Source organism: Grampus griseus (assembly GCF_964374135.1).
Source record: "Grampus griseus genome assembly, chromosome: 1".
Lineage (NCBI taxonomy): Eukaryota > Metazoa > Chordata > Mammalia > Artiodactyla > Delphinidae > Grampus > Grampus griseus.
The window spans coordinates 181,300,334-181,326,199 of NC_139017.1; the positions used below are offsets into that span (position 1 = coordinate 181,300,334).

At 66.3% G+C, this 25,866-nt stretch overlaps 1 protein-coding gene across 1 annotated transcript in view; it reads left to right on the plus strand.

Moving 5' to 3' along the window:
• The window catches only part of MEGF6 (multiple EGF like domains 6), a gene marked incomplete at both ends in the record, with an annotated part of 100,731 nt that overhangs the window by 68,131 nt on the left and 6,734 nt on the right, over positions 1-25,866 (plus strand). Inside the window, 24 exons of the mRNA XM_082677445.1 lie at positions 1,323-1,445; positions 9,806-9,931; positions 10,836-10,958; positions 12,285-12,407; positions 12,757-12,894; positions 14,248-14,367; positions 14,691-14,813; positions 15,324-15,488; positions 15,850-15,981; positions 16,719-16,847; positions 18,472-18,600; positions 19,210-19,344; positions 19,421-19,555; positions 21,673-21,798; positions 22,464-22,595; positions 22,722-22,850; positions 22,978-23,109; positions 23,642-23,770; positions 23,860-23,988; positions 24,176-24,304; positions 24,678-24,806; positions 25,094-25,222; positions 25,401-25,535; positions 25,618-25,746. Coding sequence (XP_082533571.1) covers positions 1,323-1,445; positions 9,806-9,931; positions 10,836-10,958; positions 12,285-12,407; positions 12,757-12,894; positions 14,248-14,367; positions 14,691-14,813; positions 15,324-15,488; positions 15,850-15,981; positions 16,719-16,847; positions 18,472-18,600; positions 19,210-19,344; positions 19,421-19,555; positions 21,673-21,798; positions 22,464-22,595; positions 22,722-22,850; positions 22,978-23,109; positions 23,642-23,770; positions 23,860-23,988; positions 24,176-24,304; positions 24,678-24,806; positions 25,094-25,222; positions 25,401-25,535; positions 25,618-25,746 — 3,129 coding nt within the window. The remainder of the gene's footprint in view (positions 1-1,322; positions 1,446-9,805; positions 9,932-10,835; positions 10,959-12,284; positions 12,408-12,756; positions 12,895-14,247; positions 14,368-14,690; positions 14,814-15,323; positions 15,489-15,849; positions 15,982-16,718; positions 16,848-18,471; positions 18,601-19,209; positions 19,345-19,420; positions 19,556-21,672; positions 21,799-22,463; positions 22,596-22,721; positions 22,851-22,977; positions 23,110-23,641; positions 23,771-23,859; positions 23,989-24,175; positions 24,305-24,677; positions 24,807-25,093; positions 25,223-25,400; positions 25,536-25,617; positions 25,747-25,866) is intronic.

A 25,866-nucleotide genomic window follows, 5' to 3' on the forward strand; every position in this document is an offset into this window, starting at 1 on the left:
GGGAGGGCGGAGGGGGAGGGGCAGCCGGAAGGGTCTTGGCATCTCTGCGTTTCTGCCGGGGTGACCCAGGCCAGGCCATAGGGCCCGGTGCTTTGGGGTGCAGCCCCTGGGCCTCCACTCCTGGGAGGGTCTTTCTCACCCTCCAGCTTCCAGCTCAGCTAGTGGGGTGGTCCCGGGCCTTTGGGCCAGCCCTGTCTGCTTCCGGCCAGCGCTTTCCTATGGCCTGCGGCACAGTGCCGTCAGAAGGGGCAGGCGAGCACAGGCCCCTGCGCGGTGGTGGGTGGTTTCAGGTGTGAGGGGTCTTGGAAGGGGAGTGCCCGGGACCTCCACTCGGTCCTGCCCTGGGGATGTCCGCTGTGCTGGCCTCCTGAGTCGCTGGCACAGGGACCCCAGGCTGACCACCTGCACTGGTTTCCTGGAGCTGCCGAAACAGATACCACAGACCAGGTGGCTGTAGCAACAGACATTTATCTCTCATGCTCCGGAAGCTGGAAGTCAGAGGCCAAAGTGTCGGCGGGGCCGTGCTCCCTCGGAAACCCGGGGGAGGGTCCCTCCTGCCTCGTCCAGCTCCTGGGGGCTCCTGACTTCCTAGGCTGTGGCCGCCTCCCTCCAATCTCTGTCTCCCTGTGTGTCTCCAGGACCCCTGTGTGTCCCCAAATGGGGGGGCCACCCTGCTCCAGTATGACCTGATCTCAGTCCTTAACTAATTACGTCTCAGAGACCCTGCTTGCAGATAAGGTCACACCCTGAGGCTGTGGATGGACATGAATTTGGGGGACACTGTTCAACACAGAGCATACCCCCCATCCTACCCTCACTCAGCCTCCCCCACCCCGAGGCCTGGGCAGGGGCATCTCCCGAGTTACCAGTTTCTTCTGGGCTTGTGGGCCCCCCGAGGAGCAGCTAGCCCTGCCCTGAGAGCATTTCTGGATTTGGAGTTTGGAAAAGAGCATGTGCTCTGGGTTCAGCCTTGAAAGGCGCTAGGATCTGCGCCCTCCCACCTGAGCTTGTCCCCCGAGATCTGGCCGACCCCCACTGCTCCCCAGAGGTGGTGGCTCTTCCTCCCAGGGGCCGTCAGACGCTGGAGACAGGCCTGCCTCGTCTCCACTCCGCTCCGGCAGGCCGGTGAGGGGCTCGGCACTGTTGCAGGCAGCGTGGCCTGAGAAGGAGGGTCCCAGGTCTGGGCCCCAACACCTGGGCGGGGGCAGTGTCCTGAGAGAGGGGGGCCAGGCTGGGCTCCCCGGGGCTAGTGCAGAGCGGGGGGGAGGGGGTGGCCTGGGTGGGTTCTGGCTGTTGACCCCCGGCCCCGTGTCCCCATGCAGACGTGGACGAGTGCCAGGTGCACAACGGCGGCTGCCAGCACAGGTGTGTGAACACGCCAGGCTCCTACCTCTGTGAGTGCAAGCCCGGCTTCCGGCTCCACGCGGACGGCAGGACCTGCCTGGGTAAGCACCCCTGCAGCCTCCTGGGCCCGGTGCCACCTCCCTGCCGGGGCTCCTGGCCTCAGCCATCCCCGGGCCCTTCTGGGGGTGCCCAGGTCTGGGAGGGGCCCGGGGCCCCTGCACTCCTGGGCTGAGAGGCCTGGTGGGGCCCCGTGGGGCCTGTCTGCTCAGAGCAGCCGCCGTTACAGTTGCCTCCGTCCTGCTGAGCGTGGGAGGCCGAGGGGCCCTTGCCACCCATCGTGGGCCCTGGCCAGCACCACTCACGCCAGGTTGCTGGGGCCCAGGCGGTGAAAGGGCGTGTCCTGGGCCTGGTGCTCTCCATGGAGGCTGGACCCTGGGACCCTGGGCCCTGCGACCTGGGCTGCACCCTCTCTGTAGCCACAGCTGAATCTGGCCACTTCCCCGGGGGCCTTCTGTGACGGGCGGGAGCCCCTGGGCCGCCATCCTCTCCAGGGCCCTATGCAGCAGGAGCTGTGGTCGTCCGTCGGCAGGGACACAGGTCCCCTGGGCACAGGGCTCCCCCCCCCGCCTGCCGCTCTGTCTGGGAGGCCATGTGGGGACCGTTCTCTGGGGGCTGGGCCAGCGGCCACCCTCGCGGGCCAGCCCTCTCCCCGGCTACGGGGGCTGCCCCTTCTTTCCACCCTGCAGGCCCCGAGCAGGCCCGGCGGGCTCTGAGCAGCGCCCCTCCTGCAGGCCCTGCTGCTATGTGGCAGGGCGGCTCGCCAGCCCTGGGGGGCCCTCCCCGGCACAGGCACTCTCATATGTCTGGGCCGCCGCTCAGGGAGCGAGGCAGCTGCCTGTAAAGTTTCTCTGGGCTGGAAAGTGGAAACAGATGCAGGAATGTTGTGATGTTCTTCAGGACAGATACAGCAGGGTGCAGCCCCAGTTGCTGGTCCCCCAGGTCCCCAAGTGCCCTTCATTCTCCCTTCCTCTGGGGCAGGTTCTCCGTGGAGAAGGGTGTCCCTGGAGGCTGATCCAGGGTGGGCTGGGTGGTACCCACTGCCCCCTCCCCTGCTGGCTCCTTGGTGAGGGGCCTGGGCTGAGACACCTTCCTGTCTCCCTAGACCCCCCTAGTTCTCCCGAGGGTGGCCTTCACTGAGCTCCCAGAACGGGTACACAGCACGCACAGGGGAGGGTGCCCTTCAGGGCTTTGGGAGGGATTATGGTGGCCTTTAAGAGTGGCATTGAGCTGCTGGCTTCCAGAAGCCCAGGAGGGGTGCTCCCCAGCCTTGCCCCTGGCCCCCAACCCAGCCCACCCCTTCGCTGCGCGGGAGCCCCTCCCGGAGCCTTTCCTGGGCGCTGGAGCCCCTCCCGGAGCCTTTCCTGGGCGCTGGAGCCCCTCCCGGAGCCTTTCCTGGGCGCTGGAGCCCCTCCCGGAGCCTTTCCTGGGCGCTGGAGCCGCTCCCGGAGCCTTTCCTGGGCGCTGGAGCCCCTCCCCAGAGCCTTTCCTGGGCGCTGGAGCCCCTCCCGGAGCCTTTCCTGGGCGCTGGAGCCGCTCCCGGAGCCTTTCCTGGGAGGCGCCTGCGCTCGGGGCCCCAGAAGTCGTGATTTGTGGTGCTTGCTTATTTTAAAGGGTCTTTTCAAGGTCTGATCCCAGGGCCCCCGGCGTGGCCTGCACAGCCTGTCAAGAGGCTGCTGGGACCTCACCGCACTCCCTGCCTGCCACCCCCAACCCTGCACACCCAGACCACTTGGTGTGCCCCAGGGCCCCGGGAGGTCTGCAGCTCTCTTGGGTGCTGGCGCCCACTTCCTGGTCGCTCCCACCAGAGGGCGCAGTTGAGAGCCACCTTGGGCACCAGCCTCTTACCTGCGTCCCCTGGCTGGAAGTGCTGGTGTTTGGCCTGGGTCTGTCACTCTCTTTCTTTTGACTGCAACTCCCAGCGGGAAATGTACACTGCATCCCCTGCACCCACGCACAGCCACGCACGCTTGTTGGTGAATTCCGCATATCTGGAATTCCTGGGAGCTGACATGTGCAGGGCGGTCCCCAGGTCTCTTGGGAGTGGTGTGGGTTTGTCCGCTTGGGTCTGTTGGGGGCTGCCTTCCTTGTGGGGGGCCTGGGCTTTACTGAAAAGCTTCCAGAGCAGATAGGGGTCTCCTGGTGCCTTCTTCCCAGGCAGAGCAAGAAGCGTTTGCCCTAAGGGCGCCGGCCCTTCTCCCTAAATGTGCCCCTTTCGGATGCCGAGGGACCCACCCCGGCTGCAGTGCACCTGACCTACTGGTCTGGGGTGGGTAGGGCGGCCGAGCCCCTCAGATCCTGGATGAGGGGCTCCAGGTGGGGGCCCGTGGAGGGCACTGCATGGCCCCTGCCAGGCTGCTGGACTTCCTGCCTCTGGGAGGTGTGGCCTTCTCCACTTCTGCAGGACTCCCAGGGTGCAGGGCGTGGGGAGGAGCTGGTGGCCTTGTCCGTGGTTCACAGTGGCACCCTCTGAGCCCAGACTATCATAGGGTCTCAGCAGACATTTATGGGAAGGTCAGTGTAGGAGCTGCGCCCCTCCCCAGCCCTCCCTTCCCCCACACAGGCCAGCTTGCAGGGCAGACTGCACAGCTGGAGCACAGCTGCTCGGGACCCCTCCCCGGGGCCTACTGGGATCCTCTGGACAAGGCGAGGGGTGCGGTGAGCTCTCTCGGGTCTTTGCAGGCAGGCAGGGAACAGGCCCGGGCACCCCCGCCTTCAGAGCTTGGAGTGAGGATTATAGAGATGCTGGAGGGTAGGAGTAGAGAAGGTGCCCGCAGGGATGTTGACAGTCCTTCCTCGGTACAGGGTGGGAAGGTCCTCTGTGCTGGGAGCTCTCAGGCTGGTGCCACATCATGGGGCCCCAAGGATCTGGGAAGTCTTTAAAGGTGGTAGTGCTGGGGGGGGGGTGCTTGAAACAGATGAGGGGAGCCTTGAAACACTCTTCGAAGTTGCCTCAGAGGCAGGAAGAGGACAGGAAGTGCACAGTCTTCTTGCATCCCTCCCTTGCAAAAGATCTTCTGGAAATAAAACACAAAAAGGTTCAATTCTTTTTTTTTCTAAATTTTTTTTGTTGTTATTTTTGACTGCTTTGGGTCTTCGTTGCTGCGTGCGGGCCCTCTCCAGCTGTGGCGAGCGGGGACCACTCCTAGTTGCAGTGCTCAGGCTTCTCATTGTGGTGGCTTCTCTTGTTGTGGAGCACGGGCTCTAGGCGCCTGGGCCTCAGTAGTTGCGGCTTGTGGGCTCAGCAGTTGTGGCTCACGGGCTCTAGAGCGCAGGCTCAGTATTTGTGGCACATGGGCCTAGTTGCTCCGCGGCATGTGGGATCTTCCCGGACCAGGGCTCGAACCCATGTCCCCAACACTGCACCAGCAGGGAAGTCCCCAAAGTTCAATTTGTAAAGTGAGAATTTGCAGGAAGGATTTTACCATCAGCCCCGAGGCCCCTGAGTGGCTCACATCCCACCCTGGCTGCCCTTGGCTAGCCTGGCCCCAAGAGAAAGAAGCAGAGGCAGCCAGGCATGCTGGGGCGCTCCATCGCCAGGGTGCCCTCCTGGGTTTGCCCACCCCCCCCACCAGGCTCTGAGGTGGGAAGGGCAGGGCCGAGTGAGGCCCAGGGCTGGGCCAGCCTGCTTCTCACCATGGCCCCTTTCCTTCCCCAAACTGTGGGAAATGGGGCTACCGAGAGCAGTGCTGGGCGGGTGTCTGGGAGTGACGTTTTGGCTTTTCTGCGCCATCTTGCAGGGCGCCCCAGGCAAACCCGCAGAGACCTGCTCCCGGTCCTTGAACACTTGGTGCCGGGAAACCCTCCTCGTCTGGCCCAGAGAGCCTCCGGCCCAGGGGTCCCTTCCGGACCCTGGCCTCGGACGTGGCTGCTTGTCCACATCCATCGTGGTGTCACTGGCTCAGTGAGCAGAGGGTCCTGTGAGATGCCCCGGGCTGACCACCTGGAAGACGTGGGCTCTCCACCCATCCCCTCCTCCCCTCGGCCTCAGGCCTGTTGGGCTTTTGGATGGACGCTGGGGGAAGGATTCTTCTGTCAGCACGCACCCCCTGGCGACCGGCTGCCCCTGCCCGAGTGCCCTGCCCCTGGAGTTAGGTGGGCCCCACTGGGTCCACAGCACGGGGAGGGTCTCCGCGCCCCTGCCTTCCTGTGAGGTTTTACCACAGGTGCGCCGTGTGGCCTCGGGGCAGGCGCTCCCCCAGGCCCAGTGAGGGGCTGCACAGGGCCTTGCAGGCCGTTGTTCCCCGGCTCCTCGGAGGAGAGGCCGCCTGGGTCCCTGGAGGCTTTGCTGACAGCATGCGGCGTGGGTGCCAAAGCCGCAGGCAGCAGAGGGGCGGAGATCGCCAGGCTTGTCTGCAGAGCTCATCCCTGCAAACCACAGATGCAGTTCTGGGAATGTCTTCCAGTCCCCTCCAGCCCCGGAACAGGCTGCAGCTTCTAAAAGGGAGTGTGTCTTCCCTGCCCCCGAGGGGCCGCTGGGTCCGAACGGAGAGTGGGAAGGCCAGCCCTGCCTGAGGACCACCCTGGGAGGGCACGGCTGTGCCTGAGACCAGGCCCCCGGAAGTGCAGGTTGCCGGCGCCCATGGGTGATGGGAGGGTCACACCCCAACCTGGGGAAGCCAGGGGTAGCGGCCCAGACCCCAGCTGGATGCAGAGGCCCAGCGGGGAAGCGAGGGCAAAGTGGGGCAGTGGCAGACGGCCGGGCGGGGGCTGGGGGGGTGTTTAGAGTCCGTGAGCTTGGCAGAACCAAGCGGAGAGCAAGATGGGAGCAGGGGCGGTTGGCGGGGGGCAGCCTGTGATGTTGGGACGGTGCCAGCCCCTGGCTCGTGGGCAGGGCAGTGCATCCATGCTGCGGGTGAACCATGTCCCCGTGCAGCGTGGAGGCCCCAGCCCGAGGGTGGGCGCGGGGGGCAGGACGCGCAGGCAGAGTAGCAAACCGTGGGCTGCTGAGCGGGGCAGGAGTGGGCAGGGCCCAGGGGAGTTTCCCCTCCTGGCCAAGCCAGGGGGCCACCCGCTTCCTGTCCCACCGTCCTGGCCCTGTCGCCAGCAGAGGGCTTCCTAGAAGGAAGGGCTGCAGGTGGCTGCTGACCCCACATGGTGTGAGGCTCTTGGGACCTAGAAGCCAAGCCCGTCGAGGGCAGTAATTACAAAACCCTCGAAGCCGCTGGCTGGGGTTGGCGGCTGGAGCAGAGTGGGCTGGTGGGCTCGGCATGCTGCCGACATGCTTGCCCTCACCCCACCGGCCTGCCAGGTACAGCCACTCAGCTGACCAGCTCGGGCAGGCCGGCGTGCCGGGCTCTGAGACCAGGGCCTTGCCAGCGAAGGCGCCTTGGAGATCAGCTCTCCAAGCCCCCCCCCGCCGCTTCCTCCATGGCACTCATACGCACCTGTTGCTGGGCTCCAGCCCTGAATCCGTGCCCAGGTCCCGGGTGCTGCCACCTGCACCTCCAGGAGTGGAGAGCCGCTTGCACAGATGGAGCAGGCCCTCCACCCTGTAGGACAGTGGATTTCTAGAATGTCCAGTTTCCTGCTCAAGTAAAGGCCCCACTCCCCTTGAAGAGCTTGGTGCCTCAAGCTGGCCCCCAGCTAGACCAACTCCTGCTCATTGAAGTGGAAGGGAAGTTGAAGTGGAGGTTGAAGTGGAGTTGTAGCCCAGCTCTGTTAGAACCCACGAGTCCCCTGGCCTTGGCGTTTGCAAACTGGAAGTGAAGGTGCAATAGTCAGCTCAGGCTGCTGCGACAAGTACCACAGGCGGGGCGGCTTCTACAACAGCAGTTCGTTTTCTCACGGTTCTGGATCATGGTGCCAGCCAGTTCGGTTCCTGGTAAGAGCTGCCATCTCCTCCTATGGCCACGGAGACAGAGACAGAGACAGAGGGAGATCTTATGTCTCTTCTTATAAGGATACAAATGCTGTTTGATCAGGGCCCCACCCTGATGACTTCATTTAACCTTAATTACCCTACCCCCAAATACAGCCACATCGGTGGTTGAATTTTAGGAGTACGCATACGAATTTTAGGGGGACACAAACATTAATTCCCTTCGGGGCTACGGAAACCCCTTGTCTGCCATTTTCTGATGGGCTGTCAGCTTTGCTTCAGGTCTGAGCCTGGTTCTGATTTGCGGGACCACCCAGGCATGGGTCAGTGCTATGTGGGTTCCATGGCCAGGTCTCACAGTGACCTGAGGGGCCTGGAAGCTTCACCCCCAGCTTTGGGCACTGGTCACGCAGAGGCTGGCTGTCTCCTGAGCTGCACAGCCCAACGCCCGAGAAAAACTGCCTTGTTCAGCTTCCTGGCACTCCAGGGCACAGGATGCTCAAGGTGATGGCATGGGGCTTGGCTTCCTCGTGTGCACAGCTTGGGAGCATCCGGAACGTTGGGACTTGTGCAGCAGAGCAGTGAGAGACAGGCTTGGGAGGGTGCGAGGCTGCATGGGGAGCCGGACCCCTCCGTAGCCCCCACCCGCCTGGGATTTCTCCCCCGGTGGGCTCCTGTGGGCCCGGAGTTGGGTTGCCCTGGGTCCGTCTTGGGGGCTCTGCCGTCTGGAAGGGCTGCTTTCCAGCCGTGCCACAGCTCTGTAGGTCGTCCTTGCTGCTGTGGTGTCTGCCCAGCCGGCTGCCCTGCCCCGGGCTCCGAGCCCGTCTCTCCGTGTGCCTGCCCGGCGCTGCCAGGAAGGGCTTCTGATTCCTATTATGAGCTCTGAGCAGGGATGCAGTTGGTGTGAACACGAAAGGGGCCCCGGGAATGGGCCGGCTCAGGCCACGCTCGGAAGCCTCTCTCCGGAGTTGATGGCGGTGCCTTAAGCAGAGCTGTCTCAGGAGAGGCAGGCGGGGCCTCGAGGGTCAGCAGAGTCGGGGGTGGGTGGCTGGACAGGGGGCCCAGAGGCTGAGCGGGATGTTAGACGTGGCCGCCCTGTTTGCCTCCGTTCCACCTGGGACTCGTGTCTCTGCTGCGCCTCCCCGACACGCGGCAGCCACACGACACTGCCACCCTGGCTATCCTCCGCACCCCAGCAGGGCTGGCTCGGCCCCGGAAGGGGACCCGGGCACGGGCTCCTCACACACTCGCCCCATGTGGGAACCGGCAGGATTGTGAGTGCTGTGTCTTGACTTTGGGGGAACATACTTGCTTTGAAGGAAGCTCTGCTTTTGGCGGACAGCGTGGGCCTGGGCTGCTCCGAGCCCTGAGGCCGCTCACGTGCTCCGCGTATCGTCTGGCTGCTCCCGGACCCACTGGCGTCGGTGGTGCGGGGCGTGCCACTCCTGGCCCCCAAAACCCATGACAATAAATGGTCTCTCCAAACTCGGGCCCTGAGGCCAGTGGCGCCCTGCAGTCTGTGATGACAGCACAGGTGGCATCTGGGGGTGAAGCCCTGCCCCCTGGCGGTCGCAGTGTTTTAGTACCAGGCCTCAGGTTTGCTCTGGTCCAGGCCCGCTGGGCAGTGGCCTGCGCCTCCCCAGGGCACAGATAGTAACACATTCTCAAAGCTTTGCTGCAGAGCACGGGGCCTGTCTCTCCCTGACCACGAGGTCACTACCAGTGACTTGAAGGAGGCACGAGAGTCCAGGTGCCCTCTCTGGGTGCCCAGCCTCTCTGAGTGGGCCCCACCCCCTGCCAGGCACAGCCCCAGCTCATCCACTCAGTACCTGGGCACCCACTCGGCCAGCCTGACCTGCAAGAGCCTTGCCCTGTGTGGGCCTGAGCATGAACACCTGGACCCCTGGCATCCTGGGAGCGGGATGCAGGTCCCTGGCTCTGTGGCCTTACCAAGTGCTGTCCCCACAGCTGCTGGGAGGAGCGGGGACTGTGTGAGGTCAGGTGGGGGTGAGGCCTGGCCTGGGGTGGGCAGGAGCTGCACTGGTCCGTTAGGAGCTGGGGGCCAGGCCCGCAGGTCATGGTGGCCATCCACGGAGGCCCACGCCTGCCCCTCTGGCCTGGCCTGATAACCTAGATAGTGGAATGTCGGGGTCTTCGCCAGCCCTTGCTGGCCTGCCACCTCCTCCAGGGAGCCTCCCAGCCTGCTCGGACTCTGAGCCCTGGACGCCTTGGCTCTTAGGGGACCCCGGTGTTTTGCATTCTGTGCTGGGTGGGGCTGGGCTTCCATCGGGGTGGGCGGCCTGCTCTGTGATGCCTCCCTACACCCAGTCCTGGGGCAGGCTGGGCCAGCGGGTCCAGATTCGGACCACGGCCCTGCGTATCCTGTGTGTGGGCCGAGAAGCAAAGCCAGGCCCACGAACTGGACAGGAACAGTGTCGCCCTCTCAAAGCCCCTGCTTCTGGGATGTGGACAGAAAGGAGGAGGGGCTTGGAAGGGCCCGGAGTCTTCCTGCAGGAGGTGCTCTGTGGCTGCCCGGGGCCAGGCCGTCGTCCTGGGCTGACCTGGCTCCTCTCGGGTCCCCAGCCATCAACTCCTGCGCCGTGGGCAATGGCGGCTGCCAACACAACTGTGTTCAGCTCACGGTGACCCAGCACCGCTGCCAGTGCCGGCCCGAGTTCCAGCTCCAGGAGGATGGCAAGCGCTGCATCCGTGAGTGCCACCGGCGGCGGGAAGGGGAGGGCCAGGGCTGGGACTCCCACTGGGACCCCCGTTCTGCACGCACCCACAGACCTGCCCGGGAACCCCACAGCCTGAGCCCCTCCCTGCCTTGCTGCTGCTGCTGGAGGGGGGCCTCAGGGACAGCAGGGGCCCCCTCGGCTGCCGAGAGGCTGTGAGGCATCGTCCAGCCCCTGCGGGCACCAGGGAGGAAGCCTGTCAGGCTGGCTCTGGGGCCACACATCTTCGGGGGGCAGGAAGCTCAGGACGGGGATACGGGGGTGAAAAGGAAGGGCATCCTGCATGTCCCCCGGTTCTGAGGCCCACCTTGGGCTTGGCATGGGCACGTGGGACCCCAGCCCTGGCCCTTGGGCGGAGGGGGCTGCCCAGGCCCCGTCTGACACCTTGCCCTGGGGTCGCAGGACTACCTGTCATGGAAGGGGGTGCTCTTCTGATGGAAAAGGTGGAGCAGGTCTGGGAAGTGGAAATGGGGACTGGGGCAGGGCAGGTGCTGAGGGAGTAGCTCTGACCCTGCCCGGCCTCTTGGCTCCTGGGTCAGGAGTGTGGGTCTGAGGGGCCGAAGCCGGCAGTGACGGCAGAGCGGCACAGGGCCCGGGGCTGGGGGTTCCGACAGGAGAGGAGGCACTGGGGGAGCTGGCCGTGAGCCCGCGGCCTGACCAGCGCTGGCCTGGCCGCTGCCCTGCTGTCTTCTCTGCAGTTGTTTGGGGATGCCTGGGGCTAATCTTACCCCGAGTCCACTGCCCAGCCCGTCAGGCCAGAGCAGGAGGGGTGAGAGCTCCAGGTGGGGGCCTCACGAGAGGCCCCGGAGAAGGTACCCCGAACTGCCAGAGCCCCCATCTCTTGCCTTTGCCTCCATGCCTCCTGGCGGCGACCGTAGGGAGGAACCCGTGTACGGATCAGAACGGCGGCTGCATGCACACGTGCCGGGCGCTCCGGGGCCTTGCCCGCTGCGAGTGCCACGCCGGATACCGGCTGGCGGCGGACCGCAAGGCCTGCGAAGGTAAGACGCCCTCCCTGCCCTCGGGCTGGTCCAAGTCAGCTGTGCGGGGCTCGCCTCCTTGCATCCCCTGCACCGGCCTGTGGGTGTGGGGTGGCCCCTGTTGTCACCCTTGGCTGACCTGGAATGACGCAGGTTTATCTCCGGGGCTGGGGGGCAGGGTGGGGGTGGAGGGTAGAGAGCAGGGGCAGGAACCCAAGGAGCTGCTCCCAGCGAGAGTCTCATGTCGGCAGGAAGGCAGATCTCAGGTTGCCTTGTTATTTTTATATGTTTCTCGTGTTACCTAAGTAGGACCTGCTTGTTAGGGAGACAGGAAAGGGTGAGGGAGGAGAGAGGAGGAAGCGTCACCGTGACCCGGGTGGCGGCCCCGTGTCGGCGTCCAGGTGTCTCTACGGCTTGTTGTTAGTGGGCACGTTTAGCGTCACCCCGGAGCCCGGTCGGACGCAGCTCTCTAGAACGCGCTCCGACCTCCTGGCTGCATGGGTGTCCGCTATGCGGTGTTTGTTAGTTTCCCAGTCATGGGACTCAGGTGTCCCTGCTCCTCCCTTTGCAGGCGGCTCTGGACGAGCAGCCTTGGGGAGGGGTCTGTGCGCATCCCCCGTAACTCTGAAGCGATACGGTGTGTCCAGGGCAGGCAGCAGTCATTTTCCCAGGCATCCTGCCGGATGGCCATCAGAGAGACGGGGCCCGCAGGTGTGGAAGCTTGTGGTTCCGTGTCACCACGAGGAAAGCGTTTTAGGCATCGTTGCCGATGTGACGGGCACGTCCTGGCACTCTGGAGGTGTGGAGGTGGCTTCAGAGGGTGCAGTGGGAGCCGGGCCTGAGGGTCAGCTTCGTCCCATGGACTCTTAGGGGTGGGACCAAAGAAGTTGTCGGGGACACTGGGATTTGTGTCCTGAGGCCAGTGCCACGTGGCTGCGGGGAAGAAGCTGGTAGCCTCTCCCTCGATGTCAGCGTGCGCTTTCTCCGGATGGCCCCCCAGAGGCTGGTGGTAAAAGGCTCCTCCTGTGCCCGGCCCTGGATGGGGGGAGGCTTGGCGAGGGCGGGACATGCACACCTCAGAGACCGCGGGCTCAGAGAGGTAGAGCCCCTCACCTGATGCTGCTGGTGGGGCCTGAGCCCAGACTTCCAGCCACGCCTTCCTCGCCCTGGGAGGGAGCTCGGCTCCACACCTGGAGTGTGATGGCGAAAACACAGGTGCTCAGAGGGAAGGCGGGAGAGGGCCCTGGGGCCCTGGGCCCTGACCCCTCTGCGGAGACCACCCCTGGGGGCCGAGTCTCTCAGGCCAGTGGCCCAGAGCCCCCCACCCCGCCCATGTCTCCCACCCAGATGTGGATGAATGTGCCACAGGCCTGGCCCAGTGTGCCCACGGCTGCCTCAACACTCATGGGTCCTTTAAGTGTGTATGCAACGCAGGCTACGAGCTGGGAGCTGATGGCCGGCAGTGCTACCGTGAGTGGGCAGTGGGCAAGAACACCATGGGGCGTGGAGGGGCCTGCGGGGCAACACAGCTCCCCAGTCCCAGCCCACCACGGCTGCCAGCTCGCTTTAGCCGAAGGGCAGAGATTCCTTGTCAATCAAGGGCAGTGCTGGGCTTGGGGGCTGTGTGTGGGCCCCGGGAGGGTGGGAGGAGGACGGGAGACCCCAGGAGGACAGAGGGTTCCAGAGCCCGCCTGGCCCAGGAGCTCTGTGCTGCCTGTTTCCCAGCAGGGTGGCAGCGGCTGGGGCCGGGAGGGCCGTGCCGGCTCGGGGTGTCACCCCAGCCCCTGTCCCACGTCCCTGGTGGCGGGTGTCGCCGCAGGGATCGAGATGGAGATAGTGAACAGCTGCGAGGCGGACAACGGCGGCTGCTCCCACAGCTGCAGCCACAGCAGCACAGGGCCCGTGTGCACCTGCCCCCGCGGCTACGAGCTGGACGAGGACCAGAGGACGTGCATTGGTGCGCGCCGCCTCCCTCCCGGGCGCCCCACCCCCAAGCCAGGGACTTGCTGCTGCCCTGGGTCTGCACCTGGCCTTGATGCCATGACGAGGACGTGCCCTCCCATCACCCCCTGTCCTGCCCCGGGTGGAGGCGGGAGGAGTACGAGGGGGCCTAGTGAGAGGCAGCATCGCGACCCACCCTGCCAAGCGCCCACCACACCTCCACCTCTGCTCAGCCACCTGGTCAAATGCCCACGTGCCGGGAGTAGCACCCGAAACACTGTGGTGTGCGAGCACGCCCTCTGCACGGGGAGACCCTGCTTCCGGGATGACTCCCCACTACCCTCCAGCCCCCAGTCTGCCCCCACAGCAGGCGGGACGGCCCTGGGGCCGTGACCTGTGTCTTGCGTGTGTCTGTGTGTGCAGGACCAGGACATGTGTGCATGTGTGATTGCGAGTACATGCAACTCACATGTAGGTGTGTGCGCGGTTGTGTGCATGGGGTTGCATGAAGGTGTGTGTGGGAGCCTGCAGGTGTGCATGGATTGTGTGCAGGTGAGCGTGTGGTGTGTGCATGTGGTTGTGTGCATGTGTGCGTGTGGTGTGTGCAGGTGTGCCTGTGGTGTGTTCATGTGTGCGTGTGGTTGTGTGTAGCTGTGCGTGTGCAGCTGTGCGTGTGGTGTGTGCAGGTGAGCATGTGGTGTGTGCAGCTGTGCGTGTGGTGTGTGCAGGTGTGCGTGTGGTGTGTGCAGGTGTGCATGGGTTGTGTGCAGGGGAGCATGTGGTGTGTGCAGCTGTGCGTGTGGTATGTGCAGCTGTGCGTGTGGTTGTGTGCAGCTGTGCATGTGGTTGTGTGCAGGTGCCTGTGGTTGTGTGCAGGTGTGTGTGTGGTGTGTGCAGCTGTGCGTGTGGTTGTGTGCAGGTGTGCGTGTGGTGTGTGCAGCTGTGCGTGTGGTTGTGTGCAGGTGTGCGTGTGGTGTGTGCAGGTGTGCATGGGTTGTGTGCAGGTGAGCATGTGGTGTGTGCAGCTGTGCGTGTGGTATGTGCAGCTGTGCGTGTGGTTGTGTGCAGCTGTGCATGTGGTTGTGTGCAGCTGTGCATGTGGTGTGTGCAGCTGTGCGTGTGGTTGTGTGCAGGTGTGCATGTGGTTGTGTGCAGGTGTGCATGTGGTGTGTGCAGCTGTGCGTGTGGTTGTGTGCAGCTGTGCGTGTGGTGTGTGCAGCTGTGCGTGTGGTTGTGTGCAGGTGTGCGTGTGGTGTGTGCAGGTGTGCGTGTGGTTGTGTGCAGGTATGCACACACTGGTGTTCTGTGGAAGGATGCACACGCGGGCGGGCACCTGGGTGCCAGCCGGGCTGTGGTGTGTGCCCTGCAGATGTCGATGACTGTGCCGATTCCCCGTGCTGCCAGCAGGTTTGCACCAATAGCCCTGGCGGCTACGAGTGCGGCTGCTATGCCGGCTACCAGCTTGGCGCCGATGGCTGCGGCTGTGAGGGTGAGCGGTAGGCAGCTGTGTTGGCTGGGGAGTGGGTGCTGGTTGGTCCCCTGCCATCGGCAGGGCTTTGGGGACCTGCCCACTCCGTCCCCCGCCTGAGATCACTGTCTTTTTCTCGGGCTGGGCCTGCACCCCTGGCTGCTCCCAGCCTGGCCTCCCTCAGGCAGTGCACCCTGTCCCTCTGACCCTGGGCACAGGAGGATGGCTGTGGCCTGGGTATCACCCAGCAGGCACTTGTGCAGCGGGCAGGGCTGGGGCAGGAGGGGCCCCCGAGACCCCGACCCCCGGAGGATAGGTGCCAGCTGCCCTGGGTGTGCCCGCAGACGTGGACGAGTGCGCCTCCGGCCGTGGCGGCTGTGAGCACCGCTGCACGAACCTGGCCGGCTCCTTTCAGTGCTCCTGCGAGGATGGCTACCTGCTGGGCGAGGACCGCCGGGGCTGCAGCCGTGAGTCTCTGCTGGCCACCATGGGGACCCCACCCTCCTGGCTGGACGGACCCCACTTCTGTCCTGCCTCTCGCCGTGGGACAGGCCGGGGGCAGCAGAGCTGGGGGGAGGGGCCGGACAGACAGGCGCCCCCAGGCAGGGTGTTACTCAGGGGCCCTGGAGTCGGCTCCTGCCCTGCCCAGGTGAGAGGACGGACGCGGTTCCTGGGACCGAGGGCAGCGTCCAGAGGGCCAGAGAGCTGCTCCTGTCCCCACACCCGCTCCGTGCTCAGGGTCCCTAGGGCCAGCGTGGGAGCCAGGACAGCCGGGGTAGACGTGGCATGGGTCAGGGCCTCAGAGCCCGGAGCCTCCTCTGTCCTGAGAAGTAGGGTCAGGAGTGGCTGGGGTGAGGAGGGGCCCTGGGGTGGGGCTCAGGCCTGGAGCTGCCTCTAGGCACTGAGGGGCAGGGAGTCCAAGCCCGGGGAGGCCGGGGGGGGCGGCAGGGGCTCAGGGCCCTCTGTGCTCCGCCCAGCCCTGGAGATGCCCGAGGTGGGCCTGGACGGCCACCTGCCCCTGGTGCAGCCCCTCCCGCACATAGCGGTGCTCCAGGACGAGCTGCCCCACCTCTTCCAAGATGACCACGTCGGGGCCGAGAAGGAGGCGGCGCGGGGCGAACACACACTGCAAGAGAAGTTTGGTGAGAGGTCGCCCGTCCCCAGGGCTTCTCTACCAGCGCCCCCTCCGCCCGGCTGCTGCCCACCCTGCGGTCTTGGGTGTGAGGAAGGGCTCCCGTGAGGGCCTCGTTGGACCAAGGCGCAGAGAGGCCAAGCTGCTTGGTCAGTTTGCCCAGCGCGCCCGGGGCTGAGCCTGGGATGGGGCCACTAGCTCTCTGCTTAGAGCCCTTCCCGGCCCCCCATCTGGGTCCCACGTCTCCGCTCGCCCACGTGGGGCCTTCACAGCCTGAGGACGTCCCTTGTGCCCCTTCTCCGGCCTGGTGCTGGGCGGGGTCCAGCGCCAGGGGCCAGGCTCTGAGGCCCCTCTCCCGCTGTGTCCCCCAGTCTGCCTGGATGATTCCTTTGGCCCAGATTGCAGCTTGACCTGCGCTGACTGCAGGAACGGGGGGACCTGCCTCCCCAGCCTGCGTGGCTGTGACTGCCCCGACGGCTGGGCCGGGCTTATCTGCAATGAAGGTGAGGCTGCTGTGAGGGCAGGGAGTGGGCGGGGCCCCTGAGCCCCAGGACCTGCGCAGCACACACAGTTTACGCCTCCCTGCCGGCCCTGGGCAGGGGCTCCACAGGTCCATCCGTTCACTCGTTCACTCGTTCATTCAGGGTCTCTTGGCTTCCTGCTCCTTGCCAGGCCCTGTTCTGGGCGCTGGGAGACCCCAGGGGCTAGCAGGGCCTGCTGTCTGCCCCTCACAGATGTCACGGTGGACGGGGGTCCGGCGACAAGCCAACAACTAAGACATAAAGAGCAGCGAGCGGGTGGGCCAGTCATGCCCGAGTCCCAGAGGGGAGAGGTCGCCTCCCCGGGCCACGCACCACGTTGGTCGCTGAAGCACATTTGAAAGCTGCTTTTGCAGGCTCTGTCCAGAGCCTGTCCACGCCCTTCCAGCGACCCCAGTAGTCTCAAGGGCCGTAGTGACCGTCTCTGAGGGTCTGCCAGTGACCCACTCTGAAAGTGCTGGTTGAGAAGGTGGACGTGTCGGAGTTCAGAGGGAGAGGATGGGGTGATTGATTAGAGATGTCTGCCGTGCCCGTGGGCAGGAGCAGGGAGCACGAGTGCCATCGGGTGCTACTCTGGGAAGTTGCTTTTGAACTGGGTGGCTCGACCCCCAGGAGGGTGTCTCAGTGTCTCTGGAGGGGCTTCTGGGCCCCGAGTCCTCCTGCGGGCCAGTGACCCTTGTGCTTCTCTGTGTCCCCTGCAGCTTGTCCCCCAGACACCTTCGGGAAGAACTGCAGCTTCTCCTGCAGCTGTCAGAACGGCGGGACCTGCGACCCTGTGACGGGGGCCTGCCGCTGCCCTCCGGGTGTCAGTGGAGCCCGCTGTGAGGACGGTGGGTGCGGCCCCTCCTGTGCCTCCAGGGTTGTCCTCTGGGTGGAGGGGAGGGGTGGGCACTACCTCTCAGCTCCTAGTCTCCTTTCTTCTGGGGGAAGGATGAGACCCTTTAGTGGAAGAGGCATTGAATTTTCTACATCTGATGATTCTCCTGGGGTCTGACTATAGCAGGTGGTGAGGACTTGTTGGAAGAATAACACTCTTGTAACAGGGTCCCCGGGGAGGTAGTGAGCTCCCTGTTCCTGGAAGCATTCAAGGAGAGCTATATGATGGCTGGGTGGGATTTGCAGAAGGGAGCACGCCCGGGCTGCGGCTGCACGGGACGACATTACCATCCTTTTTAACTTGGGAGTTGCAACATTTCTGGAGGAACTAGAGTCCACATGAGTTTCCCAGGTGCTTGATAACTTCATCTTAAAGTCTTCAGAACTTTAAGTTTCTGCTTCTTTTGCTGGCGGATGTCGCTAACATATCAAGGACTTCCTGCCTTAGCAGCGGATGGCAGCAATCGGTGGACCCGTCCCCTGCCCGTGGGAACTCTGCGGGGCAGGTTTCTAAGCCCCGGGGCGGCCAGGCAGGGCTTTCCACCCCCTCCCTCTGGTCACCTTCTCGGCTTGGTTAGCGTCCCTGCCCATCTTCCCCTGCGATCTGCCATCCCTCTTCTGCCGAGGCTGAGAGCCCACTGCCTGTTGGGCGCTGTATGCGTGATGGGCCCTGACGGACCCAAGGGGCTGCCGGCAGATAAAGCGTCTGCATTTTAGAGCTTCTGAGCTTCTGCTCATGACGTGGTGTGGCTTCCTGGAGACCAGGTCTCAGTAGGGGTCCTGTGGGTAAAGTGTGCCCGTGCAGGTGAGCTTGAGGACGTTCGTCCCAATTCTCGGGCCCCGCACTAGTCTCCTAGACTCCAGGTGCCCCGGGCTCGTGGCTGCTTCCCCCCAGTCTGTGCCTCTGGCCTCCTCTTCTCGTCTCCGGCCTCCCTCTCCTTTCTCTTCTAAGGACACTTGTTGGGTTGGGCCTGCTCCGACAGTGCAGGATGGCCCCACCTGGTGATCCTGGTGGGTAGGATGTGGACGTACCTTGGGGTCACCATCCAGCTCCCTGAGGCCCTTCAGTAGGCAAGACGGGGGCAGGACAGAGCTGGAGGGGAGCGTTTTGGGAAGGAATGCCAGAGCCCTGTCCTGGTCCTGGGCCCCCTGAGCTTGGGCCCATGTCCTTCCCTCTGTGAGGCCCAGAGGTTCAGGCTAGGTGACCACCGAGGGACAGACGTCAGGACGCTGCAGGTGCCGGTCAGACGAGGAGGGTGGGCTTTCTTTGAGCGTCTCCCATGTGTGTGCTGGGGACGTGCTTGGCATCCCACTCTGGCCGCCATCCAGGCCACAGACCCTAGGGGCACGGGCCAGCCAGGGCAGATGGCCGCATCCACGGGGTGCACTTCGTGGCTGCCCTGCCCTCGTGATGCCCTCGCCAGCCCCCGGGACCCTCCCTGTCTGGGGTGCAGGGTCCTCGGGCTGCTGGGGGCCCAGGTCTCTCCTGACTCCTGTGCTGGTCCTGGGGCCCCTTGGAGCATCTCCTCGGGCGGGGCCATGTCCGGGTGGGCAGTCAAGAGGCTCCGCTTCCCCCAGGCTGCCCCAGAGGCTTCTACGGCAAGCACTGCGCTAAGAAGTGTCACTGTGCCAACCGGGGCCGCTGCCACCGCCTCTACGGGGCCTGCCTCTGTGACCCGGGGCTCTACGGCCGCTTCTGCCACCTGGGTGAGTCCCACTGCCCGCTGGCCGCCCGTGGCCGGGGGGCGGGGCCACAGCACGGGCCGGGTGCTTCCTGCCCGTGGTCCAGCTTGTGTTGGACTGTCACTGTTCACAGATGAGGATGCGGGGGCTCAGCAAGTGCCCCGGCTGGGGTGTGGGGTCTGTGGGCTCAAAGCCACGTCCTCTGGACTGCACTGGCCGCCAGGGTGCCTGTCCGGGTGGGCGGTGCCGGCCCCAGCCAGGCTGGTGGGTGGGCTGAGCGTGGGCAGGGGCAGGCCTCCCTCGGAAGCTCCAGGACATTCCTGGCAGCAAGTCCTGAGCCCCCCGTGGGGTCACCCCTCTCTGCGTCCATAGACACCTGGGATGGGAGAGGCGGTGGGATGCGGGCTAAAAGCAAGCAGACTTCATCCTAGCAGCTCTTTGTAGAAGGATTGTATGAGGGAGGCAGTGAGGACCTGCGCGTTTCCTGGCTGGGAAGTGCCTCTCGGAGACCCTGTTTCTCATCTGTGGAATGGACACAAACCAGCGGCTCTGCGTGGGGTCCCGGAGACCCTGGGCTGGGGAGGGTGGGTGCTCGCAGGGGGCAGGCCCCTCACGGTTGGTTCTGGGGTGCAGCCTGCCCTCCATGGGCCTTCGGGCCGGGCTGCTCGGAGGAGTGCCAGTGTGAGCAGCGGAACACGCGCGCGTGTGACAGGAGGGACGGCAGCTGCGCCTGCAAGGCGGGCTTCGGGGGCGAGCGGTGCCAGGACGGTGAGTGCAGAGCTGCGGAGGGAGGGCCTCAGGGCCGGCGGAAACCTGCAGACCCCTCTTCCCTCTTCCCCTGCAGAGTGCCAGCCGGGCTTCTTTGGGCCAGGCTGCTGGCAGGCGTGCACCTGCCCCCCGGGCGTGGCCTGTGACCCCGTCAGCGGCCAGTGTGGGAAGCAGTGTCCTGCCGGCTACCAGGGGGAGGACTGCAGCCAAGGTGAGCAACCAGCCCTGGTGTGCGGGTGGGGTGCAGGTCATCTGGCCCGTGCTGGGCTCCGGGCACCAGAAGTGCTGGTCCTGGTGGCACCTTGACCTGCCATGTCCCCACCCTGGTCACGCGGCGGTGACTCAGCCACAGGTCTGCCTGTCTCTGTGCACCCGAGAGGGCGGGAACTCGTGTGTGTGTGTGTGTGTGTGTGTGTGTGCATGCACGTGCAAGGAGGCCTGGAGAAGGGCCAGTGCCTCTCCAAGATTGCCCCCTCCCTCCCTCACCTGCCCACTCACTCTGTCACAGGACACACTAAGTGAGATTTGTGCTGGAAGCTGGGCCAGGGGCTCCTTCCTGGTGGGTCTGAGCCAGCAGGACAGAGGCTGCTCCCAAGGGTGTTGGCTCGGAGCAAAGTCTGGGCCGGAGGTGCCGGCGTGGGGCGCGGGTGGTGACCAAAGGCCCTCCACGTGGACGCCCGGGCCGGGGGGCGGCATGAGTGGGCACCACGCACGGGCAAGCCTGGAGGCTGGGGGCCCCTCGTTTACATGGGGGAGCCCTGGCTTTGAGCAGTGGGGCTGCCGTGGCCGCCGACGGGGTGCAGGGAGGGTGGGACCTCCCTTGGCATGCTGTCCTCACCCATCAGCGGGCGGGCAGGTGGGGGCCGAGGGGGCCTGCGGTGTGACTGGTGTGACCCCAACCGGGGCAGCGGCTCGAGTCCCCCGCAGCCAGAGCTGCCCGCCCAGCTGCCCCTAAGTGGCCTGGGGGCCACCGCGCAGCCCCAGCCAGGGGTCAGTCTCCCCCTGCACTCCCGCACGCGGCAGGCCTGCCTGCACCTGGGGGCCACCGCGCAGCCCCAGCCGGGCTCAGTCTCCCCCTGCACTCCCGCACGGCAGGCCTGCCTGCACCTGCCCTCTGGCGGCCCGTGTGCTGGGGACACGGAAGGCCTTCACCCCAGCCCTTCCCTGCTGGTTTTCTTCGTCTTCCTTTTCCTTTTTTCTTTATAAAGCCTCCAGGGCCCCAAGGATGAGCCACAGGAAATGACACACATATTTTTACAGCAGTAACGGGCTCCCCCCTGCTGTTAGGTCTGGAAAGTATTAACCCCCAAACACGCGTCTGCCCCCAGTCAGTGGAGCGGGGGCTCCCCTAGGTGGCGGGACAGCTCCATCCGGCCCCGCCGGGCCTCCCTGCCCGCCCCGGTCCGCACTGCGTGGGTGCCTGGGTGAGTGCCCTGCGCTGCACCTGCGGTCCAGTGGGCGGGCCTGTGCCCGCACGCCATGGGCCCTCACGGCAACAGTTCACCAGGGTGTGTTCTTTGTCCGGAGCCCATCTCGGGGCCCAGGGAGACCCCAGGCCTGGCGCCCGCCCACCCCCTGACACCTCACGCCCCTCAGGCAGGGAGCGTCCTCAGTTCTCAGCCCCGCTGGGTGTTTGGGTGCGGGGTGGGCTCTGATTCTTTGGTGTGGAGGGTGCCTCCGCCCGCCCTCTCCAGGTCCGTGCTGGCCTTCCTGAGCTGGGAGCTTTCCCTCCAGCAGCACTGGGGCAGCCACACGGTGCTGGGGCTGGCAGGGCCCTCCCTCCACCGCGTTGCCTCCCCAGCCAGGGCAGGTGTGAGGTCTGGCGCGGCGCCCTGCAAGGCCACCAGAGTGGCCACTGCAGCCCTCACGGGTGGGGCGAGGCTCCGCGGCCCCTGCATTCTTTCCCGAAGCCCTGCTGTGGGCCCGGAGCTGCCTGGCCGCTCATTCCTGAACACGGGGGTGACCAGCAGGGGGTCCCCAGGGTGCACCAAAGTGAGAGGAAGGCAGAGGCAGCCCTGCGCCCGCTCTCCAGGGTCCTGGCTGCCCGCCCCCCGAGCCCTGCTGGCCTGTGGTCTCCAGGCCGCCCCTCACCACCACTCCCCAAGGAGGGTCAGCCCAAGCAGGCCCCTCCTCGTCCTGCTCCATGTCCCCCGTCTCCTGCCCGCTCCCGTGACCGCCCTCGTCACCCAGGGGACCGCAGCTGTGTCCAGCAACGCTGCTGGGGCAGGGGGCAGGTGCCGGGGCGGGTGCCCGGGGCGGGGCGGGGCCGCAAGGGGAGGACGGCAGCTCCTCGTGGTGGTGGCTGAGGCCCCCCGCCCTCCCCCGCAGAGTGCCCGGCCGGGACGTTCGGCAGGAACTGCTCAGGCTCCTGCTCCTGCGAGGGCGCCCCCTGCGACCTGGTCACGGGGCGGTGCCTGTGCCCTCCTGGGAGGACCGGGGCTGACTGTGGGGCAGGTGAGTGGCAGCCTTGTCCCGGGCTCTCCTAACCGCCCTGGGCTGCATGACTCCTGGCCGTGTTTGGGGAGCCCAGCCTGGATCCCATTTTGGGACCCCAGCCCCAGGCCGTGTTTGGGGACCCCAGCCCCGGGCTGTGTTTGGGGAGCCCAGCCTGGATCCTATTTGGGGACCCCAACTCTGGGCTGTGTTTGGGGACCCCAGCACTGAGCTGTGTTTGGGGAGCCCTGGCCTCAGCCCTGGAGCCCTGCAGACCCCAGGCCAGTCCACAGCAACTGCGAGAGCTCACACCAACCAGCCTTGGGTCTGGACGTGGGCACCTGTGGGCGCCCTGTGGCCATGCCCACAGAGGCTGCACACGCTAGGAACTGTCAGCCGTGGAGACAGGTTGACCAGCGGCCCCCAGCCCTCCCCGGGCCTGTGGCTTGTCCTCTAGACACCTGTTCACTCTGGGTGCCCCTCTTTTGCCTGTTGAGCCATTCTAGGGCAGGTGCTCCCTTTCTGGGGATGGACGCCCTGTAGCCTGCCACCCATGAGGAGGCTGGGGGTTCCCGTGACCTGTCCCTCTCCCTCCTCCGGGACAGCTCAGGTGGGAACAGAAATTCCTGCTCCCCGATGGGCCCAGCAAGGCCCCAGGGGAGACTGACTGGCTGTGGTGGGGCTAGATTGTCCTGAGGGTCGCTGGGGGCTCGGCTGCCAGGAGATCTGTCCGGCGTGCGAGCATGGTGCCTCCTGTGAGCCTGAGACCGGAGCCTGCCTGTGCCGCCCCGGCTTCACGGGCAGCCGCTGCCAGGACAGTGAGTGCCCGCCGCCCCGACCTCGGCCCCGCCTGTGATCCCCGTGTCCCACCCCTGTGTCCCGTACCCATGTCCCCCTGCCCCCGTGTCCATGTCCCCAGTGTGCTCACCCTGCCCTCCCTGCAGCTTGCCCAGCAGGGTGGTTTGGGCCCAGCTGCCAGATGCGATGCTCCTGCGTCAACGACGGGCTCTGCCACCCGGTGACTGGCCACTGCAGCTGCGCCCCAGGGTGGACCGGCCTCAGCTGCCAGAGAGGTAGGCGGCCTGGTGTGCAAGCGTCCCTGCCCTGCCCTGGGGAAGCCTCCGCCCAGGCCCCGGGGAGGGCCCTGGACCCCATCGTGGCTGTGGTCACCTGCACAGGGTGACCCGGCCCCTGTTGCAGCCTGTGACAGCGGCCACTGGGGCCCCAACTGCAGCCACACCTGCAACTGCAGCGCAGGCCACGGGAGCTGCGACGCCATCAGCGGCCTGTGTCTGTGTGAGGCCGGCTATGTGGGCCTGTGGTGCGAGCAGCGTGAGTCCCGGCCCCGCCCGCACACGTGCACGTGCACACGCGCACACGCACGCACACGCACATGCATACGCGCGTGTGCACGTGCCCAAGTGTCGGGGACCTAGTCCTGCCTTCCTGTTCCTGGACAAACAGGGAGTCTCCTTGCCTGAGCCGACCCCCATCCCTCCCCAGCCTGGGCCAGGCTCCACCCTCCCACCTGCCTGGGCCCAACAGAAGGCCCACCTGGCGCAGCAGGGAGAGGTGGGGCCGGTTGCGCCCCACAGGACACCTGGCACCTGGAGAAGGGGAGGAAGGTGTCTGCTAAGGAACGAGGGCCTTGCCCTGGCCGGGTTGGTGGGTCTGGGTGGGCCTGGGGCTCCCTCCTCCCCAGGGCTTGGGGCTCGGTTCCTGCCTGGGGGACGGGTGCAGAGGCCTTGGGTGTGGAGGGGCTCCTCCCGCCCCACAGTCCCGGGCCCTGGCCCGGTGGTGGTGGAGGCCTGGGGAGGATTAGGTCAGGCTCACCGTCCCCCCAGCTGATGGTCTGGTGTCTCAGGGTGTCCCCAGGGCTACTTCGGGCCGGGCTGTGGGCGGCAGTGCCAGTGTGAGCACGGGGCAGCCTGTGACCATGTCAGTGGGGCCTGCACCTGCCCGGCCGGCTGGAGGGGAACCTTCTGTGAGCGCGGTGAGCCAGGGTGCAGGCCGGGGTGGCCGGGCGTGTGGGTGGGGACCCGTGACCCCTGGCCATCTCCCATCACCGCCCCCTGCCTGCAGCCTGCCCTGCCGGCTTCTTCGGAGTGGACTGCCACCGCGCCTGTGACTGCAGCAGCGGGGTGCCCTGCGACGCCGTAAACGGCTCCTGCCTCTGCCCTCCTGGCCGTCGGGGTCCCCGCTGTGCCCAGAGTGCGTGAGGCCCCCATCAGCCCTGGGTGCTGCCCGTTAGGGTTAGGGTCAGTCCTTATCTGTGGCCACCCTGACTGGTGCCCAGGCCAGAGGGAGGGGCAGATGGACCACAGCAGCCCGGGACCATCTGCTGCAGCCCCTCCCGGGGTCTGTCCCTCCGGCCCCTGACCGCTCCTCTCTCCTGCAGCCTGCCCAGCCCACACGTACGGCCACAACTGCAGCCAGGCCTGCTCCTGCTTTAATGGGGCCTCCTGTGATCCTGTCCACGGGCAGTGTCACTGTGGCCCTGGCTGGATGGGGCCCACCTGCCTACAGGGTAAGCCCTGCCCAGGAGTCTGGGGTCAGGCAACGTGCTTGCCCCTCCCTGGGCCGTGCAAGGTCACACGGTGTCGGGCGCGAGGTGGACACACAGCTCACTGGGAATGGAGGGCAGGGAGGGTGGGGGCCATGCCCCCGCCATGGGGCACCGGGGCAGGGGAGGAAGGCTTAGGACCACACCCTTCAGCCCTGAGCCCCCGGAGGCTGGGCAGCGGGGCCCGGGGAGCCCTGGAGCAGGTCGTCCTAGAGGCAGCCCTAGGTCCCTGCCCTTTGGGGCGGGCCTGCAGGTCCAGTGGGCTGGCCCTCGGAGGGTTCAGGCCCCCGGCCTGGCCGGTGGGGATGCTGCAGGTCACTTCTCTCTCCGTCCCCAGCCTGCCCCGTGGGCCTCTACGGCACGGACTGCCAGCATTCCTGCCTCTGCCTGAACCGGGGCACCTGTGACCCCGTCTCAGGCCACTGCACCTGCCCCGAGGGCTGGGCTGGGCTGGCCTGTGAGGAGGGTGAGCGCCGGCAGGCGGGCGGAGGAGGAAGGAGGGACCCTGGGGTCTGGAACCCAGGGCCAGCGCCCCGGCCTGCCTCGGTGCAGCCCCTGCCCCTGTGGCTGCCTGGAGCTGGGGGTCAGGGTCCTGGGGTGTGGCCTGCAGTGTCACCAGCCCACTGGGCACCCCTCCCTCCCAAGGACACGGGATCCGAGGCTCTGGGTGCGGGAAGCAGGGGTGGGCGGGGGTGTCCTGGGCCCCAGGGGCTGGACCCTCACCGGTCCCCTCCCCTGCCCCAGCCTCTGCAGAGTGCCCCCCGGGGTTCTCCGGAGCCGGCTGCCAGCACGTCTGCGGGTGCCTCCACGGCGGCCTCTGTGACCGGCACACAGGCCACTGCCGCTGCCCGGCCGGCTGGACCGGGGATGAGTGCCAGAGCCGTGAGTGGGGCGGGTTAGGGCCCCTCCGGTGTGGCCTCGGCTCACGCCAGGGTGTGGAGGCCTCCCCGGGGTGGGCAACGGACAGGCAGGGGGCAGGGCTGTGGGCTGAGCTCCCGGGGCCTCCCCGCCTCTGTCCAGGGAGCCGCCCCGAGCAGCCCGCCCGCCTCTTTCCCCGCAGCCTGTCCCAAGGGCGCGTTCGGGTTCTCTGTGAGAGGAGAACTGTGCCCGCCGGCGGGGGGGGGTGCCGCCTGCCACCGCGTCACCAGGGCGTGCCTCTGCCCGCTGGGATTGAGGGGCTTGCGGTGTGAGAATGGCGAGCCCCCAGCTCCGCTGGTGCTCTGGGTGGGGCTGGGCCCTTCACACGATGACCCCTCCGGGCCCATGCCTCCCTGCAGCCTGCCCGCCCGGCTGGTTTGGAGAGGCCTGTGCCCAGCGCTGCCAGTGCCCACCCGGCGTTGCCTGCCACCCCGTCACCGGAGAGTGTCACTGTCCCCCAGGCTTCACTGGGCCCGGCTGTGAGCAGGGTAGGTGACCAACCTGGGCGGGCCCTTGGGCAGTGGGTGGCTCAGGCCACATGTGCCCCTGTGCTGGGCCCCAAACCTCTACCCCCAGGAGGGGCTCCGGGAGGCGACTCCCGGGAGGAT